The sequence below is a fragment of the Aquarana catesbeiana genome, linkage group LG01, assembly GCF_042186555.1.
Source record: "Aquarana catesbeiana isolate 2022-GZ linkage group LG01, ASM4218655v1, whole genome shotgun sequence".
Classification (NCBI taxonomy): Eukaryota; Metazoa; Chordata; class Amphibia; order Anura; family Ranidae; genus Aquarana; species Aquarana catesbeiana.
This window is the reverse complement of record NC_133324.1, coordinates 92,320,571-92,342,438: the sequence shown is the minus strand read 5'-3', so window position 1 is coordinate 92,342,438 and position 21,868 is coordinate 92,320,571. Positions and strand designations below refer to the sequence as shown.

General features: G+C 44.1%; 1 protein-coding gene across 1 annotated transcript in view; it reads left to right on the top strand.

Moving 5' to 3' along the window:
- C6 (complement C6) overlaps positions 1-21,868 on the top strand; it is a 125,599-nt gene that overhangs the window by 31,432 nt on the left and 72,299 nt on the right. Inside the window, exons 6-8 of the mRNA XM_073621741.1 lie at positions 702-849; positions 6,207-6,407; positions 18,897-19,137. Of these exons, the coding sequence (XP_073477842.1) occupies positions 702-849; positions 6,207-6,407; positions 18,897-19,137 (590 nt within the window). The remainder of the gene's footprint in view (positions 1-701; positions 850-6,206; positions 6,408-18,896; positions 19,138-21,868) is intronic.

The window sequence follows — 21,868 nt, the reverse complement described above, 5'->3', positions numbered from 1 at the left end:
CATTTGAGCAGTACTTGATAGCATCTTCAACACATTCTTAAAGCGGTTGTATGTCCAAAAAAACAAAAAACAAAAAAAAAGAAAACAAAAACCTTTAAGGCACTGTATACTAGCTCATTATGAAATACATGAGAACGAGGCTCCCACAGGGCTGCCTCGTCATTGCTGAGGGAGTTGACATGTTCCCTCAGCCTTTCTTCCAGGTTTGCGGCTCCGGCCACACATGCGCGCGGGAGCCATCCATTCCTGCAAGTTTACCACCTATATATATGATATGACCTGTAGGGAGCAGTAACCTTACTGAAAATAGCGGGAAAACCTGGGCAAGAATGTTAAACTTTCCTTCTCAGGAACCACCAACTCACAGGTCATTTAAGGACTCTGTGTAATAGGCTTACACTCTAGCACATGGCTTTTGTACAGCAATACAGGTAAAATATCCAATCCAAAGCACAGCAGAAGGAAAAATCTTTACCACACAGAATATTTTAGAAGCACCTTATTTCTAGAGGTGAAAGAAATAAGATTATGTCACTGACTATTACATATGGATTATGTTGTATTTATAGGTTCAAACACAAGTTACCATAATCATCCTCCAACAAACATTAAATGAATTGTGTAAAAATTGATTTTTTTATAAGTTCATTTATACTCAGCATTGAACTTATGCTAATTTTCTTTAATTTTTTTTTCTATAGATATAATTACCTCTCCGGTGAGAGTGCAGGGGAAATTTTCGACAACTCATTCTATGGTGGACAGCGTAACATAGTTTATGTAAACGACACAGGGCCAAACCGGAAAGGTTATAGGCTCGCATTCAACCTGGAAAGTTTCAAATTTCAGGTAAGATGTGCATTTTCTCAAATAATCAGTAAAAGATTATATTTTCCTGCTTTGACAATCCCCTGCCACGGAGTACCACTCTATCTGAAGAATGCATTAAGGTTTCAAAAACCCTTTAAATTAATGCCACATGTATGCAAACCTCAAGTGCATATATATATATATATATATATATATATATGTGTGTGTGTGTGTGTGTGTGTGTGTGTGTATAATATGGCTGTTAGAGGCAGCATGTGGTCTACAGATGAACTGTACAGACCATGGACATGAGCAAGTAGGGTTGGTTTAATGCTTCATATGTTGGCAATACTGGCAATACTGGAGACGTTAATGGATGGGCACCAAGTAAAAAATTACAACAAAATAAAATGTAAAAAGTTTATTGGTACATAATGTTTAAAAACAGATACATATTAAAATGTACGTCAACGCGTTTCAACATTAAATGTCTTCCTGTTGCTATGTCATAGATGAAGTTAGTGCCCATATAAAACCCAGCCATGAGTGCGGTCCATTCAGTTAGGGTATGGGAGTAGGAAACTCCAGAGCTGCAAAGATGTAGTCCTCTATGCTAATTTAAAGGGCCCTTTGCAGGGCTGAACTTCAGGGACAAGTGGCACAGAACATGTGGGGGGAAGCTGGAGTCAGCTCCTCAGCCCTGATCTGCTACAGCAGGTCCTGCAGTGTAATGTGTATGGCCTTGGGGGGCCTGCAACAGATTCCTTTAATGTGAGTGGCCCTTGTCACCCCTGGCTCTCATCTGTAGGTCCTGTGACTCGACGGTGGATAGCTCAAGGATGAGGAATTTAGTATACCCTGGGAAAGTGGTCCCAAATCTATGGTGCTCCAAAGGAGAGAGAAAAAAAAGAAGAGAATTATAATATGTGAGTTGTGCTCTACTGCAAAAGAATGTTTATTGATGCTAGTGACATTCTTCGTCAAAGTCCTGTCAGTATGTCTAATGTGATATGTCATGGAAGAAACGTGAGGTTGCAGTAAAGTGCTGAAAATGTTTGTGGACATTTCAAGTGTTAGGCCTAAGGCCGGGGAATGTGTGAGCAAGCCTCTAGCTGGGAGAAATGTGTCCAAGATGGTTGCTACAAAGACAGGTATGTGAATGCACTATCCATGCACTATCCATGAAGAACTGGGACTGTACTTGCACAGTTTGGTGCCAACACCTGCCCAATCCAGGTCCACTACACATGGGTCTTCTCATGGGTCTCATGGGTCTTTTGACTCACTTGCTTGGTGGTGCCCTCTCTAACCCTGCTGCCTTAGGCACTGGGCCACAAATATAATAATGGTAAATACAGTCTGGGTGATCACAGCCAATTAAAAATAGTAAGCATCCCTTTACCTGCATCGGCCTCATCCCCACAACCCTGGGCTATGGTTGTGGGGGTATGCTTACAGGGGGCTTATCGGAATCTGGAATCCCCCTTTAACAAGGGGACATTGGGGTACACTGTTTTTTTTTGTATTTAATATAATTGTCAAAAACTGTCTGTGTTTTTATTACTTTTTGACACTTTTTTGGTGAATGGGTAGGGATACTATGTACCCCATACTCATTCAGATGGGGGGGCCGGGATCTGACGACCCCCGCAACCACCAGCAGAGCCCCCTGCCCCGAAGCACCCAGCCCCCCATGTTGAGAGCATGTGGCTTGATATGGTTCAGGAGGGGGGGGGGGGCTCTCAGAATTTACTGAGCAATTAGTGCTCAGAATTCACTGTGCAGCGCGCAGTGCATTGCAGGGCAATGTTTGCAGCAAACTTTTGCTCAGCCCAAATAGCTCACCCAACTCTAATGCTGAGATGACCTGATGTGTCAGTTTGACCCCACATCTAGCCAAGGCTAAGCTAGTTACAAAGAATTAAATATTTACATGCAGATTTTGTAGTGTACTTTAATTATTCATATGGAAGTACAGTATATTACTGTACTTTAAATAGATTCCAATCTTATGCTCTAAAACAGCTGGAGATCTTGAAACCCCGAGACCTGTCTTCCTAATTAATAAGCGTAAAAATCTTTTTATGTCCAATCTTCTCTAGTTTTAATTAACATTTTTATCATTTTTTTGTAAATTAAATTCATTATTTCAATAGTTTTTTTTTTCCCTTGGGTCTCAAAGCACATCATCTGCTTTTGGGGCAAATGGTAAGCCAGCCATCTTGGGCACATTCAGTAAAACATTGTACTAAGGCAAATTAACCTATATGCATGTCTTTAGGGTGTAGGGGGAATCCGATAAAAACCCACACAAGCCCCATGCAGATAGGGTCCTCACCAGGACTTGGACCCAGTGATCCTAGTGCTGCAAGGCAGAAGTGCTAACCACTAAGCTACATTGCTGCCCACTGCAACACTGCAAAAAAAAAAAAATTATCAAAACAAGTGAAAATGAAAAAAATCAATTAAATGTTGATGGCAAAAAATGTAAATAAAAAAATTCTGCAGAAAAATAACACAGCCTCCCTAATTCATCCCCTCCCTACCAAAAAAAAATCTTTTTCATGGTGCCTTGCTTTTTAGACCTGTCCTAGGGGTTATTTGGTTCGGAAAATTGCATTGGCTAGACTGCATTAGCTCTAGTTTCTTAGATATAGTCGAATTTATATAATTTTTTTACTTTAGTTTTTGAAAAGATCTTGTTGATTAACTTATTCTTCTGTTACCTAGTTTGTGTTTTTGCATATAAGTTGGCAGATATAGTGAGTGTTTATGTACTTCTAATTGCAATTTTACATCAGAAACATTGGATTCGGAAGTGTAAGTTATTACTGTATTATAGTTATGATCATATAGGAGGTATGTGCATATTACCACTCATCGTTTCATTTTTGCAGATCAAGCATTGTAGAGGTTATGGCTGCTTTTTTATGTGTTTCTTTCGATCTAGAAGGAGAATAAATAAAACACTACATTAAAATATCCTGTCCTATTTTTGATGGGCGACCATAGTGAAGAGTTGTATATAGCATTTATGCTGTATCTCAAAACACAGGGAAAAAATGGTTCCATTTTTGCATTCAGCGGGTCAAATATACCAAGGAACAGGTCTAAAATTCGAAGCACCAAATCATGTGTTGGCCTGTGTAATAGCTAAGGGGAAAAGGGGTAAAGAGAGATAATAAGGGCTGTTTAAAATTAACTGAGGGTTACTAGGGTTAATAAATAGGAATATATTGGGAATGATTTACTAAAACTGGAGAGTGCAAAATCTGGTCCAGCTGTGCATGGTAGCCAATCGGCTTCTAACTTTAGCTTGTTCAATGAAGCTTTGACAAAAAAACTGGAAGCTAATTGGTTTCTATGGACAGCTGCACCAGATTTTGCACCCTCCAGTTTTCGTAAATCAACCCCATTGCATTTCAAACAACTTTTTTTAAAACTTTTAACATTTCTTTAAGTGATGTCATATGCATATCAAAGGTAACCCCTTTGATCTACATATGAATAAATTAGTAATTACAATGTACAATAAATTGCAATATTCAATGCCCCTTGACCTGACCTGGAACAAGCATGCAGTAAAGGTATGTATTGTTCCAAGTCAGTGACTAATGCCTGGTACACACTGACAGTTTTCCTTTTTCGTTCAACCCAGCGGGCCGAACAAAAAAAAAACAACTGAAGAGCTTGGGAGGAGCTCCCTGTACTAACTATTCGATGTTAGTACAGCAATCTCCCCGCTGAGCTATTGTGTTCTGACAGGGGAGCAGCCTCTACGCCAAAACACACTGGTCAGCTCTCGCAACCATTGGCTGCCAGTGCTGATCTGATACCGACCGGCAGAAGGTTTTTGGGCATGCCCCTTCAACAGAAGGCGCACATTCTGTTGAACTGGCCGATACTAGCCGATATTCAGCCCGTGTGTACGGGGCTTAAGGGACTTCAGCTTGTATCAGTATGACAGCTTTTTAACATGCACCTTTCCAATCAAATCAGGTCTGACAAAGTCAATTTCCTTTGTGGCTTTAATTGCCTCCACTGTTCTGGGAAGGCTTTCCACAAGATTTTGGCATGTGTCTGTGGGAACTTTTGCCCATTCAGTCAATAGAACATTTGAGAGATCAGGTACTGATGTTTGACAGAAAGACGTGGCTCACAATCGATGTTTCAGTTTGTCCCAAAAGTGTTCAGTACTTGAGTTTTTCCAAACCAAACTCATTATACGAGGTTTCTTCAAAAAGTTTCTGCACCTTTTTTAACTCTATTAAATATAAAAAAGTGCGGAAACTTTTTGAAGACCCCTCATGCAATGTCTTTATGGAGTTGGCTTTGCGCACAGAGTTATACTGGAACAAAAAAGGGCCATCCCTGAACTGTTAACACAACTTTGGAAGCTCTCAATTGCCTTTGTGTGCTCTAGGCTTAACAATATCTTTCACTGGAAACACCTGAACTCAATACTTTTGAGGGGTGTCCACATGCTTTGACCATATAGTGTAGGTGTGATGATCAGTCGTCCACTTGCTTTTGGCAACATAGTGACATGTCTAATACTGAAGGTTTACAGTGATAAAGTGTCAACTTGGTGCACTTCACAACTTTCATTTTGCAGCTTACATTAAAAAAATTCCTGGAGAGCTTTCATTGAAGGTTCTTGTTCAGGCACCTCCTGTTACGGGGTGAAAACTGTCCCTAATTGTACATCAGCTTGGTTACTTCTTCACATGCACCCCTGTTGGTGACTAAAGGCAACTGTGTGGGTGGACATTACAGAGGCATGGTTCTCCATTCCCGCTGCCAGAAATTTGGTCTTGGGTAAGGATGAGCTAAGGTTCCTGAACCTAAAGAAAACTCTCACATGACAACAAGCAGCTGGCCCAATCAGTTGATGTCATGTAGTTTCAATGCCCACACAGGTACATTTTACAAAGCTTGGGAGATGCTGATGACATAATTGACCTAATATGGACATGTGGCCATCTTAGGTCAATGATATCACTGGCTTCCCCACCCATTTGTTACGTGTGGTTACAGCTGATTAGGCCTGCAGCTCGCTGTCATTTGATAGTTTTCCACAAAACTTAGCTCTGGGGTGCATGCATGTAGACTGGAAGTGGCTGAAAGAGGATGCAGGCCAATATCAGCACTGAGATTTAAAAAAGGTTGAAGAAAAGGTAGAAAATAGTATTTTATGAAAAAATGTCTATAATACATAGTGCTTTGGCAAACTAAATTATAGGTTTAATTATGCTTATAATAACATGGTAATTAAAACCATGAACATCTACCTTCAGCTGAAATATGGGGTGGTGAGACCTTTGATGCAGCTATAGTGGGAATGAGATAAACATTTCTTAAATGATAGTAAATATGCTGTACTATTTTTCCCACAGGAGAAAAATGAGGAAGATGACGTTGTATCTGATTTCTACAACAGTTTGAATGATTTTAACAAAGACATCAGAACTCAAGACCATAACCAGGCGTCTAGCGGTAGCACTTTTAGAATTCCAATCCTGTTTAGTAGCAAACGTAACTCAAGGAGGACCTCAAGTTCATCCTTTAAGGAAGCTATCACGTCATCTTACAAAAAGGTATACAACATTTATATGGTACACGACAATATGGACATCAGTATATGGCTTGGCATATTAGAAATGATGGTGCTTTATCCTAAAATGATATTAAGAAAAGCTTTTTTCCAGTGGAGGTGTGCTATTCTATCAAACCCGGGATGGTCAGAATTCTCAGAGACATAAAAGGAAAGAAGGGTGATGTAGTTGATTTAAAGTGTAAATTGACCCAGATACTAATCAAATTGCTCCTATTCCAAAGAATAGTCCATCAACTCAGCCTAACTCCAGCAAAAACTTTTAATTTTGTTTCAGATAAAGCAGGGAAACGTTTGAACCTCTGTTGGGTTTTACTGCTATCTGTTTCTATTAGGGAGTTTTCTCACTTGCCAATACAGGAAATAATTGAAAATCTTATCAATGGGGACACAGACAAAACCAAAAATACAAAAAAAATTGCATAGTGAGGAAAGTTTAGATTTTTACTGCAGTCTGTGTCTTTCTGTCCTGGTGACGACTGCCACCCCCCCCCCCCTTTTCATTTCTTATACTGTATGAACAAATGCAGAGTTTTGCCCATTGGGACTTTAGATGAAGCGCCACACAGCCAGTAATAAAAACATAGTACAGGTTTATTGAGTATATGCCAGCAATAGAACTGGGAATACTATATGAGTGCTACAGGGACAGAAAGTGAGACAGTGGGGTTGGGCATACTAAAGACAAATAGGTTGTTCACTTTGCAAGGGAATTTTATTTTAACTTGCTGAATAAATGATAAAAAAGCATTTGCAGAAAATATTTAATCACTTGAAAGAAACATTTTTAAAGACTGTATTTTTGCATACACATGACTAGATGATAGAAATCATCAAAACTTCACCTCATTTATCAAGCTAAGGTAACATTTCCTATGAATCCCAATATTTCCACAATTGAAGCATAGAAAACCAATACAAGCTTGATAAAAAAAGCTTTGATTAGATTTGTCTTTAAACATTGGTATCCCCATACAGCCAACAAAATGGGAACCAAACGTGGACTGCAATACTCATCATTGCTATGATACGGGTGGCAATGCTGGGACAAGGTCATCCGGTGCCCAGGGCAAAGATGGAAAACTGCACCCCCCCCCCCGCCGCTGTGAAAGCTACAACGCCTACAGACGATGGGATCTATACTGGGAATTTGTTATATACTAGTATTGGTGGCGATCAGTGACTTAGACGTGGTTCACACTGGGGAAACTTGTCACGCCCTATTCAGTGCAATTAAACTGTTCTAATCGGAGTGACAGGACACAGCACATCAGGGCACAGCACATCAGGGTACAGGACATCAGGGCACAGGTCACAGTACATCAGGGCACAGCACATCAGGGTACAGAGCCCAGCACATCAGGGCACAAGGCACATCAGGTTACAGAGCCCGGCACATCATGGTACAGCACACCAGGCCACATCAGGGTACAGGGTACAGCACATCAGGGTACAGCACATCAGGGCACAGAGCCAAGCATATCAGGGTACAGGGCACATCAGGGCATAACACATCAGGGTACAGGGCACAGCACATCAGGACACAGCACATCAGGGCACAGGTCACAGTACATCGGGGCACACGACATTAAGGCACAGCACACCGGGACACAGCACATCAGGGAACAGCATATCGGGGCACAAGGCACATCGGGGCACGGGGCACATCAGAGCACAGCACATCAGGGCACAGGACATCGGGGCACAAGGCATATCAGGGCACGGGGCACATAGGACATCAGGGCACATAGCACATTAGGGCATGGGGCACATCAGGGCACGGGGCACATCAGAGCATAAAGCACATTAGGGCATGGGGCACATCAGGGCACGGGGCACATCAGAGCATATAGCACATCAGGGCATGGGGCACATCAGGGCACATAGCACATCAGGGCAGGGGGCACATCAGGGCACATAGCACATCAGGAAAGGGGGAAATCAGGGCACGGAGCATATCAAGGTAAGGGGCACATCAGGGCACCAAGCACATCGGGGCACATCAGGGCACGGGGCACATCAGTGCACATAGCACATCAGGAAAGGGGGAAATCAGGGCACGGAGCACATCAAGGTAAGGGGCACATCAGGGCACCAAGCACATCAGGGCATGGGGCACATCAGGTAACATAGCACATCAGGGCATGGGGCACATCAGGGCACGGAGCACATCAGGGCACAGGGGCATATCAGGGCACATAGCACATCAGGGCACGGAGCACAGGGCACATAATGGCACATGGGGCACATGGCACATTATGGGGCACATCAGGGCACAGCACGGGGCACATCAGGGCCCATCATGGGGCACATTATGGGACACATCAGGGCACATTATGGGACACATCAGGGCACATCATGGGACACATCATGGGGCACATCAGAGCACATTATGGGGCACATCAGGGCACATTATGGGGCACATCAGGGCACATTATGGGGCACATCAGGGCACATTATGGGACACATCAGGGCACATTATGGGACACATCAGGGCACATTATGGGGCACATCAGGGCATATTATGGGGCACATCATGGGGCACATCAGGGCACATAGCACATTAAGGGGCACATTGTTTACTAGCCTGCATGCAGAGAAGCGCAGGAAGCATCTGTGATAAGTTCGCTCTCATGTCACGCTGCTCCCCGGCGGCCCCTCCTCTCTTCTCGTCCATCCCAGATGATGTCACAAGCAAATAGGGATGGCCGAGAAGAGAGGAGGGGCCGCTGGGGAGCAGCGTGACATCAGAGCGAACTTATCACAGATGCTTCCTGCGCTTCTTTGCATGCATCTTGATCTACCCGTCAGGCGCCAGCTGTCGGCGATTGAGGGTAAATCGCAGCGGACCTCCAATGCAGGACAGAAACTCCGCCTGATAGGGAAGTGAGAGGCGGGGTGAGGCTGGTCTCAGGCTTGTGCTGGGTGCAGGAGCGCACTCAGCACATGTTGTCAATTACCTATTTAGTGCGGCCAGTTCACTGGCGCTTCTATTGCGCCCTCTTCCTCCAATAAATGGTCCCGCCCAGGGCATCTTCCCCTTCTGCCCCCCCTTGTACCGGCCCTGACGGGTGGCTGCTCAGACAATTATCTCCTCATCTAGTTCCCACCTCAATTGAATGCCTTTATATACATTTTAAAACTAGCTGATGGGAAGTTGAGGAGGATTGAAGTCCTGAATGAACTTTATGTGGGACTTACCACTGTGTCTTCATTATTACTTTGATGCAGAAAAATAAACGGGGGATGAAAAGCCCTGTTAAAGGCTGATGAGTATGGATCAAACCTCTTTATGCATCATGCTGTTTGATACTAACCCCCCCCCCAGTATATAGGTGCACCGTGCCACTGTCTGCTGTCTCCAAAAGACCCATCTGTGCCCAAATTGCACACCCAAGGCTGGGTTTCTGGATTGCCAAAATAAGCCATGGCCAAGGTGGCACACAGTCACCCACACATCCCACTGCTAGCTGTCAGTAATGCTTTCCAGAATATAATAAAATGTTTTGGACCACTTGCTAGAGCATTTTAGCTGGATTCTAATTAGTGCTGCCCCTGCACATCTTGTGAATGTTTGTTCGTGGAATAGTGTGTTGTGTGAGTACACCTAGAATCAAACTGTTGGCACAAAAGGGAAAATATTTATTATACTTTTCTAGATGTTGCATCTTGGCGTCGTAGCGGTAGCGCAGCAGGCAATGCTTTGCAAGTTAACTCATTACACATTAGGTAATATAACTGGCACATTGACAAATAGTTGCCATATGGTATCTTATTGCATCGCAGCCTGACATACTGTACTTCATGTAGTTATTATGTTTGAAATTGTGATACTAATACAGATGACTGTTGATAGGGGTAGCAGCTCTGCATTGTGGCACCAGGCCAATTGAGTCTTCAATAATTCTAAATAAAGATTTAGGTGATGTTAGTTCTCCAACTGTGGTGGCATTAGCTCATGTAACCTAGAATCAGAGTGTCTCCAGATCTCCTTGTTATGACATACAGGTACATTTATCCATAGCTGTCCCTGATTTGGAACAAAGTACCTCTGTCCCTCTTTCCTCCTCATTTGTCCCTTTTTTTGATCTGATCTATATAGTTGTATATAAAATGCACTTTTTATCTTTCAAAAAAGTGTTTCACAGTGTTACCTTTTCATCCAGGTTCTAAATGTCTACATAAAGGCCAGTATAAGGCCACTTTCACACTGAGGCGCTTCTAAACTGCCAGTAAAAACACTGAGCGCTTTTGAAGAGCTTTTCAGGCGCTTTTGAAGAGCTTTCCATTCATTTCAATGGAGAGGGGACTTTTTCACAGCCCTGCCAGTGCACTGCCCCAGTGTGAAAACATGCATTGATTTTAATGGAAATAAGTTTTTGTGAGCTTTTTAGGCGCTGTTTTTAACGTGAAAGCGCCTGAAAAGCGCCTCAGTGTGAAAGTGGTCTAATACCTTTATCCTATGTCTCTAATTGCTCACTAAGACCCCTTTCACACTGGGGCGGTTTGCAGGCGTTATTGCGCTAAAAATAGCGCCTGCAAACCGCCCCTAAACAGCCTCCGCTGTTTGTTCAGTGTGAAAGCCCGAGGGCTTTCACACTGAAGCGGTGCGCTGGCAGGAGAAGAAAAAATCTCCTGTCAGCCGCTTCTTTGGAGTGGTGAAGGAGCGGTGTATTCACCGCTCCTAAACCGCTCCTGCCCATTGAAATCAATGGGACAGCGCGGCTATACCGCGGCTATAGCCACGCTATACGAGGGGTTTTAACCCTTTTTCGGCCGCCAGCGGGGGGTTAAAACCGCACCGCTAGCGGCCGAATACCTCGGTAAAATAGCGCTAAATATAGCGCTGTTTTACCGCCGACACCCCCTACCGCCCCAGTGTGAAAGGGGCCTTACTGTTTTAAATATACCCAAAATTCAGACTTAAGGTATAACTAAAGGCAAAACTTTTTTTTTGGTTTTAGAGTAGTGATTGATAAAAATCCCTCTTAGGTTTTTTATACATACCTTTTTTTGACATTTTAGACAATGCAATAGGAACAGTACAGAACAAAACAGTATAGGATGTAGATATGCATTGATATTAGATGTTGTATCATGCAGGCTGTAGGTTTAATACAGAACTGATGAGTTGGATCAGTAAATTGAATTTGAGAGGAAAATAAAAATATTCATAATACTGTGGAATAGACACAATGGCAAGATGTGGCTTTCCAAGTACAGACCAGTCTGCGTAAACCTCAGCCTGCAAATGACATCTCTGTAATTCTGAGGCATTATAGAGGCAGTTTGCAAGGCTGCAAAGAGGCACAAAGCATCACTGTATTACTTGAAGAGGGCAGATAAATCAAAGTACAAGTAAGAACATAGACCAAGAAGCCCATAAATTGTTCTGATCTATCGTTATCCTCTGACAGCAGGTGTTCCAAATCCCAGATAATACCTAGTTTTCAGACCCATTCCACAAGGCATGGTTGTTGATTTCCAGTATCTGGGAATAACGGCTCTGCAGCAGTGAGAAAAAGACAGAGAACATCTTCCTAGGCTAGCGAGATTGAGCCTAGAATCATAGAGAGCAAAGCATTCTAGGTAAGAAAGGTATTTGTGTCATCATGCTCTTACAATAAGATTTTTCTCTACAAGATTTTAGCCCAGAAAGCCTCAATTGGAGGGCATTCCCACAATAGAAGCATCATGTTCCCTTTATGCTGTGTACACACGAGCAGACTTTAGACGGACTGAACTCCGAAGGACTTTTTAAAGGACTTTCGACGGAGTTCCGACACAACAGACTTGCCTACACACGATCACACCAAAGTCCGTTTGTTTTGAACCCAATGACGTACGACCGGACTAAAATAAGGAAGTTCATAGCCAGTAGCCAATAGCTGCCCTAGCGTCAGTTTTAGTCTTTCGGTCTAGCATGCAGACGAACTGATTTTTCGACCGGACTCGAGTCTGTCGGAAAGATTTGAAACATGTTCCAAATCTAAAGTCCGTCTGATTTCCGACAGAAAAGGTCCGCTGAAGGTCCGATGAAGCCCACACACGGTCGGATTGTTCGACGGATTCGTTCCGTCGGACCAGTCCGGTCGTATGTACACGGCATTAGAGTTGTGACAACGGCAGCAGGTATCAGAATAGGGTGGAAATGTATATTTGAGGATGTCCAGGCATCTATGCAAAGTTTGAACCCTTTTTTCAGAACAGCTGTTAGTTTTCAATTGCCTGTAATTGTTTGTATCCCTGAAGGGAGATTGACTCTATTTAGTTGTCCTGGTTACCATTATAACTAAGGGTGAAAGTAAAATAAAATAGCTAATTTTGGGTTGTCTCCAGAACAGCACTAGAGAGACCTCCAATGGGGACACTAGTTCTGGTTACAGCTAGGTGTTCCTCTCACTTCCTGTTGTGGTTGTCGAACAGGATGGGAAAGGAAATCTACTCAATGAGGCACAGATGGCAAAAGAAATACATAAATAAAAATTGACAGGGGTTATATCTATATCCCAAAAAAGTCAAAACCAATTAAACCTATAGCTGGGGTACCACTTTAAAGTGATAATCCAGATAGATTTATAAAATTACATTTAGCTCACAAATGTATTCTTTGAAAAGTCATGAAATAATTGTTCAATTCAAGCATTGTACTTTCCTGAAATGTGTCTGCGTATTGAGTTGCCACACACAGCTGATAATCTTACATCTCGACTATACTGATCATATAAACTTGGAAAGTGTAAAGAGCTTTGACTCCTAAGGGAGGAAAAGTGCTTTATAAATCCTAGCTGTATTGTATTATGTCTGTGGTGTCCAATCTCTTTAAGTAGATTGAAACTGAAGTCGAAGGTGGCCTTCACTGACTGTAAGCCTCTTATCTATTCCCAACAAGAGTGCAGAGCACACAACCACTACTTATCAAACTTTTAAGCGGGCCTGTAGTCCTAGGAACATTAGAGGATAAGAGGCTTCTTTTCCTTACACAATTTTCATATTAAAAAGGAACCCTGAACAAATATGTGAAATATCTTCAAGTTCAACTGTATATTCCTTGGAGATTAAAAAAAAGCATTCATTAGTTCATCTAAGAAGTCTTTTTATTAAAATCAGAGAAAATAAAATAGCACCAAAAGTTAAGCTGATGCTGAGTGACCATTAAGATTATTTCTCATGGGTAAGTGGAGAATGTGGGCTCTCAGGAGAGCAAAAACCCTCATTGTTGTATTTAGTATTTCTCTAGAGAGGCCAAGAGGTGGGGCAGTGGCATACAGCCAGAAGTTTTGCAGGTTGGACAAGTAATGGCACCTATGCAGTCATGACTAGGGTAGCTCAGAGGTCACCACTAGGGATGAGCCGAACCCCCCCCCCCGGTTTGGTTCGCATCCAGAACATGCGAACAGGCAAAAAATTTGTTCGAACACGCGAACACCCTTAAAGTCTATAGGACACGAACATGAATAATCAAAAGTGCTCATTTTAAAAGCTTATATGCAAGTTATTGTCATAAAAAGTGTTTGGGGACCTGGGTCCTGCCCCAGGGAACATGTATCAATGCAAAAAGAAGTTTTAAAAACGGATGTTTTTTTTCGGGAGCAGTGATTTTAATAATGCTTAAAGTGAAACAATAAAAGTGTAATATTCCTTTAAATTTCGTACCTGGTGGGTGTCTATAGTATGCCTGTAAAGGGGCGCATGTTTCCCGTGTTTACAACAGTCTGACAGCAAAATGACATTTCTAAAGGAAAAAAGTCATGTAAAACTACTAGTCCGGTCGTATGTACACGGCATTAGAGTTGTGACAACGGCAGCAGGTATCAGAATAGGGTGGAAATGTATATTTGAGGATGTCCAGGCATCTATGCAAAGTTTTTGGGGACCTGGGTCCTGCCCCAGGGAACATGTATCAATGCAAAAAGAAGTTTTAAAAACTGATGTTTTTTTTCGGGAGCAGTGATTTTAATAATGCTTAAAGTGAAACAATAAAAGTGTAATATTCCTTTAAATTTCGTACCTGGTGGGTGTCTATAGTATGCCTGTAAAGGGGCGCATGTTTCCCGTGTTTACAACAGTCTGACAGCAAAATGACATTTCTAAAGGAAAAAAGTCATGTAAAACTACTATCGCTACTATCACTACTAACTACTGTAAAACTACTATCGCTAGCGCCGGCTAAAATGAATTGTCGGTCCGGCAATACACATAAAAGTTCATTGATAAAAACGGCATTGGGATTCCCCCTCAGGGGAACCCCAAACCAAAATTTAAAAAAAATATGTGTGGGCATCCCCCTAAATTTCATACCAGGCTCTTCAGGTCTGGTATGGATATTAAGGGGAACCCCGCGCCAAAATTAAAGAAAATGGCGTGGGGGTCCCCCTCAAAATCCATACTAGACCCTTCAGGTCTGGTATGGATTTTAAGGGGAACCACGCGCCAATTTTTTTTTTTTAAATGGCGTGGGGTTCCCCCAAAAATCCATACCAGACCCTTATCCGAGCACGCAACCTGGCAGGCCGCAGGAAAAGAGGGGGGGACAAGAAAGTGCCCCCCCTCCTGAACCGTACCAGGCCACATGCCCTCAACATTGGGAGAGTGCTTTGGGGTAGCCCCCCAAAGCACCTTGTCCCCATGTTGATGGGGAGAAGGGCCTCATCCCCACAACCCTTGCCCGTGGTTGTGGGGGTCTGTGGGCTAGGGGCTTATCAGAATCTGGAAGCCCCCTTTAACAAGGGGACCCCCAGATCCCGCCCCCCGTGTGAATTGGTAAAAAGTGTCAAAAAGGTTAAATAACACAAGAGACGGTTTTTGACAAGTCCTTTATTAATTTCTTCTTCTTCCATTTTCTTTCTTCTGGTCTTCCTTCGGTGTTCTTCTTCCTCCATCTTCTTCTTCCTCCATCTTCTTCTTCTCCATCTTCTTCTTCCTCCGCTCTTCTCATCCCGCATCTTCCTCCGGCTTCTTCTCCGTTCCGTCCGCACGATCCGTCTCAGTGGGAGTCTTCCGCCGTGCGACGCTTCGGTTCTTCTGACACTTCTTATATAACAGAGGGCAGGGCCACCCGGTGACCCCTCCCCTGACGCATGGGGACTTCACAGAGAATTCCCTGTGTCTTTCCCCATGTTGTCAGAGGGGGGGCGTGGTCATCCATTTACGTAATCGGGTGACCCCACCCCCCTCTGACAACACGGGGAAATTCACAGGGAATTTTCCGTGAAGTCCCCGTGCATCAGAGGAGGGCAGGGTCACCGGTTGGCCCTGTCCTCTGTTAAATAAGAAGTGTCAGAAGAACCGAAGCGTCACACAGCGGAAGACTCCCACTGAGGTGGATCGTGCGGACGGAGCGGAGAAGAAGCCGGAGGAAGATGCGGGACGAGAAGAGCGGAGGAAGAAGAAGATGGAGAAGAAGAAGATGGAGAAGAAGATGGAGGAAGAAGAAGATGGAGGAAGAAGAAGAACACCGAAGGAAGACCAGAAGAAAGGAGATGGAAGAAGAAGAGATTAATAAAGAACTTGTCAAAAACCGTCTCTTGTGTTTTTTAACCTTTTTGACACTTTTTTTGTGAAATGGTAGGGGTACATTTGTACCCCATTATCAATTCACACGGGGGGGCGGGATCTGGGGGGTCCCCTTGTTAAAGGGGGCTTCCAGATTCTGATATGCCCCCCGCCCACAGACCCCTACAACCACAGGCAAGGGCTGTGGGGTTGAGGCCCTTCTCCCCATCAACATGGGGACAAGGTGCTTTGGGGGGCTACCCCAAAGCACCCTCCCAATGTTGAGGGCATGTGGCCTGGTACGGTTCAGGATGGGGGATGCTCTCTCATCCCCCCTCTTTTTCTGCGGGCTGCCAGGTTGCATGCTCAGATAAAGGTCTGGTATGGATTTATGGGGGGACCCCATGCCATTTTTTTTTAATTTTGGCGCGGGGTTCCCCTTAAAATCCACACCAGACCAGAAGGGTCTGGTATGGATTTTGAGGGGGACCCCCACGCCATTTTTTTAATAAAATTTTGGTGCTGGGTTCCCCTTAATGTCCATACCAGACCTGAAGGGCCTGGTATGGAATTTAGGGGGACGCCCATGCATTTTTTTTTTACATTTTGGTTCGGGGTTCCCCTGTGGGGGAATCCCATGCCGTTTTTAATCAATGATAGTAGTGATAGTAGTTTTAAATGACTTTTTTTCCTTTAGAAATGTCATTTTGCTGTCAGACTGTTGCAAACACGGGAAACATGCGCCCCTTTACAGGCATACTATAGACACCCCCGAGGTAGTAGTGATAGTAGCGATAGTAGTTTTACATGACTTTTTTTTTCTTTAGAAATGTCATTTTGCTGTCAGACTGTTCTAAACACGGGAAACATGCGCCTCTTTACAGGCATACTATAGACACCCACCAGGTACGAAATTTAAAGGAATATTACACTTTTATTGTTTCACTTTAAGCATTATTAAAATCACTGCTCCCGAGAAAATGGCCATTTTTAAAACGTATTTTTGCATTGATACATGTCCCCTGGGGCAGGACCCAGGTCCCCAAACACTTTTTATGACAATAACTTGCATATAAGCTTTTAAAATGAGCACTTTTGATTATTCATGTTCGTGTCCTATAGACTTTAAGGGTGTTCGCGTGTTCGAACAAATTGTTTTGCCTGTTCGCATGTTCTGGATGCGAATCAAACCGGGGGGTGTTCGGCTCATCCCTAGTGGTGACCTCTGAGCTACCCTAGTCATGACTGCATAGGTGCCATTACTTATCCAACCTGCAAAACTTCTGGCTGTATGCCACTGCTCCACCTCTTGGCCTCTCTAGAGAAATACTAAATACAACAATGAGGGTTTTTGCTCTCCTCACTTTATATGACAATACCATGCATATAAGCCTTTAAAATTAGCACTTTTGATTTCTCCCATAGACTTTTAAAGGGTGTTCCGCGGCTTTCAAATTTGCCGCGAACACCCCAAATTGTTCGCTGTTCGGCGAACGGACGAACAGCCAATGTTCGAGTCTAACTCATGTTCAACCCGAACATAAAGCCCATTCCTAGTCACCACCTAAAACTCTTAAACAACCCTCCAAAACTCCACCACCCCTTAACCCCAATAAAACACTTAACACAAAGTGGAGTTAAAGTGGTTGTTAAGCCACTGAGCCTGTATGCTACAATCCCCTCTGTTATAGTAACTGATGTGCTCGAGTGTATGTTTCTTTTTTTTTTAAATACGCCACTATATACCTAATTTCAGAATGCCACTCGGTGCTCACATGACTGGCCACCTCTCCAGGTATGACATCTACAGCAGGCAGGGCTGAGAAACCCCCGCTGACGTCAGCCAGGAGGAGGAGAGGAGGAAAGAGGCAGCCGGCCATGTGAGCGCCGAGCTGCGCTATAAAATAAGGTATATAGCGGCATATTTTTTCAAAAAAACATACACTGGGGCACATCAGTTACTATAACAGAGGGGATTGTATACACGGTCAGTTATTTTACCAGCAAGAGGGGAGGGCTGGGGAGTGATGGGAACAGACAGGCAGGGAGGGAGGGGGGAGAGGAGGACAGAGGGAAGCTTCGGATGATGGAGGCACGAAAACTGACCATGGTGTCAGGACTCAGCAGCCATGATAAACCATGGTCAGTTTATAGGGGGAGGCAGAACCCTCAGCTTCCCTCAGCCAGCTATTTCAGGTGATACAAGGGACCAAATTACACAGCACAAGCACTGTGCTGTATAACATGCTTTAAAGGAACAGGATCCGCTTTTTAAAAATTTTTTATGGTTACAAAGGCTTTAAATGTCTGTCAGGCTTTTTATTAAACAAAAATAACAATAAATAACAAATAAATTAAAATGTAACATTACAAGAAAATATACATTCCCTCAGCTGTAAAACACCACACTTCCCCATGGACCTTACAGGTCTACCACTACCTGGTCCCTATTATTGGACCACACCCAACCAGAGGACACCATAGCAACCATTCCCCACTTGTATCCCACAAACAGATTTTAAAACTCCACTCAAGGGGTCCCAACTGCCACCATAATAACTACACACCTCCTGCCTTCATAGCCAATACCAGGGACGGAGGGGAGGATGTTCATCTGATGGCTTCCAGACTCTGACTCTTACAGTCCAACCCCTCCCTGCAGTCTAATCTCCTACACTCTTCCCTATCACCAATCACATAAGTAAACCTCTTACATCCCTTTTGAACATGTTAACTCTGTGCTGTCTGGTTCCCCTTCCACCCTGTCATGCCAGCCCTACACTTTTTTTGTTCCTCATACCCTTCCTTGCACCACAAAATTATGAAAAGCATATATAGCCATCTTTTGGCAGAGTTTTCTTTTTAACTGTTGGCTGATGTTGCTCATTAACAATGTAAAATTCTTTGTCCGTATGATATAAAATTGACAGTTCATCTTAAGAAGATATGTTTATTGTTGGTCTGGTTTTGTTCATAGAATTCCAAATTTATTAGGATTCATAAAGTCATCTCAGTGTCAGAATTTGCTCTGAAGAAAGACAATCTCTGGCTATCGGATGTCTTCCTGAAGGCTCTCAATCACCTGCCCTTGGAATACAACTATCCTCTCTACAGCAGGATCTTTGATAATTTTGGCACCCATTACATCAGCCAGGGCTCAATGGGCGGATTGTATGACCTTCTTTTCCAGTACAGCTCAGAGGAACTGAAAAACTCAGGTAATCAAATTACAGGGCAGCTGGGAGATGGAAGTTCTTACCTTGATGAAACACTGTACAAAAAGACTTATATTTTTTTTGTGATGCAAATATAAGTATATTGATTTTTATAAGACTGCCCAGGAATGAGTTATTGCTTGTTGTGAAATAGTTTTCTGCTGACAATTCAACTGATTTAAGCAATAGCAGAAGCGAAGGGCACAGACTATTGTGTATTCCTAGGCAAGCAAACAGTTTTGGTCTTTTTTGATGCTCACTATTGTTACTCTACTCATGCCTACATTGTCTTGTGATTGTGCCATGTGGCCAACCTATTTGTTCTTTGCAGAACATGTAAATGGGTGTTGCTCTTCTACCCAATTGCCTTCTATTGTTTGGATAAAAGGATGAGCCCATGATGAAGGTGTGAAGGGAATATATAGGGGTGATCCAAGACTCCATGTCACTCCGTATTTCATATGCATTCAAGTGAATACTGACAACTGTCCTTAGTTACTAAGGACAGTTTATTGAAAAATGAATTGCCCAGTCAATTAATACATTAAGGCAATTATTTTTAACACGCATGCAAAGATGCCTATTTTCTCCTAACATTCACTGCCTCATTCTTCTACCTGCTCCTTTACTCTTGCCATCTTCACTACTACAACAATCAGCACTAATGGAAACACTCCTATCCTTACTGGGGTCTAATTCCCCTACAGATGCTCCTGGATGATCAGCCATGGATTGAAGAGTCCTTCTTAATTCTCATGCCATATGGTTCTCCCCTTTACATTCTTCATGGGTGTCTGTCTTGGGGCTCCTTCTTTGCAAGGGTGCTAATGTTGGGGTTAACAAACAACCAATAACTGTCTTTAGAAATACACAAGTAACTGTAGCTTAGTGGAATGGCCCAAGTCAGGAGGAGCATGGTTCCTCTATGGTTTCCAGGGTCACTGGGGAAGCTATCCAATAAGATCCTATCACCCCATGTGACTCTAGCAGCCATTTTGGGTCAGGCAGAGCCTATTTAAAGCCCTGGCAAACAGGCTTGGTGTGCATTTTGTGTGTGGCTAGTGTAGGGACATGTCACCCGTCAGACAGGGACAGTGATTAGAGGCAGGGAGAGGTTCCTGATAGACATGTGCGATTCGTTTCGTACGAATCGAAAATTCATACGAATTTCCGAAAATTCATACATTCGGAAGCATCCGAAACACAAATTGCTATGCTTCCGAATTTTTGTTTTGTTGACCAATCAGAGGTTTTTTTCTGCTGCTGAGTGAGGGTTGGGAAAATTACCTTTTTTAATATGGGAGTGGGAGACTGGTACTGGTAGTCGATGGGAGATTCAGAATCGGACAAAATAAGAATGTTCGTTAATATCGTTTTATTATTGTCGTAATAATTACGATTATTCATTATGATGAAGTTAAAAACCCAGGAACTCAGCACAGCACAGGGATGGTGGGAGCCCCTCATAATGAGCGCAGCAAGGGTACAGCCCCAGGAGGAAGTCAGCACAGCCCAGGGATGGGCGGAGCCCCTCATAATGAGCACAGCAGGGGTACAGCCCCAGGAGGAACTTCCTCCTGGGACTGTACCCCTGCTGTGCTCATTATGAGGGGCTCCCACCATCCCTGTGCTGTGCTGACTTCCTGGGTTTGTACCCCTGCTGTGCTCATTATAAGGGGCTCCCACCATCCCTGTGCTGTGCTGACTTCTTGGGGCTGTACCCCTGCTGTGCTCATTATGAGGGGCTCCCACCATCCCTGTGCTGTGCTGACTTCCTCCTGGGGCTGTACCCCTGCTGTGCTCATTATGAGGGGCGCTCACCATCCCTGTGCTGTGCTGACTTCTTGGGGCTGTACCCCTGCTGTGCTCATTATGAGGGGCTCCCACCATCCCTGTGCTGTGCTGACTTCCTCCTGGGGCTGTACCCCTGCTGTGCTCATTATGAGGGGCGCTCACCATCCCTGTGCTGTGCTTACTTCCTGGGTTTGTACCCCTGCTGTGCTCATTATGAGGGGCTCCCACCATCCCTGTGCTGTGCTGACTTCCTGGGACTGTACCCCTGCTGTGCTTATTATGAGGGGCTCCCACCATCCCTATGCTGTGCTGACTTCCTCCTGGGGCTGTACCCCTGCTGTGCTCATTATAAGGGGCTCCCACCATCCCTGTGCTGACTTCCTCCTGGGGCTGTACCCCTGCTGTGCTCATTATGAGGGGCTCCCACCATCCCTATGCTGTGCTGACTTCCTCCTGGGGCTGTACCCCTGCTGTGCTCATTATGAGGGGCTCCCACCATCCCTGTGCTGTGCTCATTATGAGGGGCTCCCATCATCCCTGTGCTGTGCTGACTTTCTGGGTTTGTACCCCTGCTGTGCTCATTATGAGGGGCTCCCACCATCCCTGTGCTGTCCTGACTTCCTGGGTTTGTACCCCTGCTGTGCTCATTATGAGGGACTCCCCCCCATCCCTGTGCTGTACTGACTTCCTGGGGCTGCACCCCTGCTGTGCTCATTATAAGGGGCTCCCACCATCCCTGGCTGTGCTCATTATGAAGGGCCCCCACCATCCCTGTGCTGCCCTGACTTGGGTTTGTACCCCTGCTGTGCTCATTATGAGGGGCTCCCACCATCCCTGTGCTGTGCTGACTTCCTGGGGCTGTAACCCTGCTGTGCTCATTGTCATTTAAACCTGCTCACGGCTGTAATGTATTGCTAACTCCCGGCAATATAGATGTAAA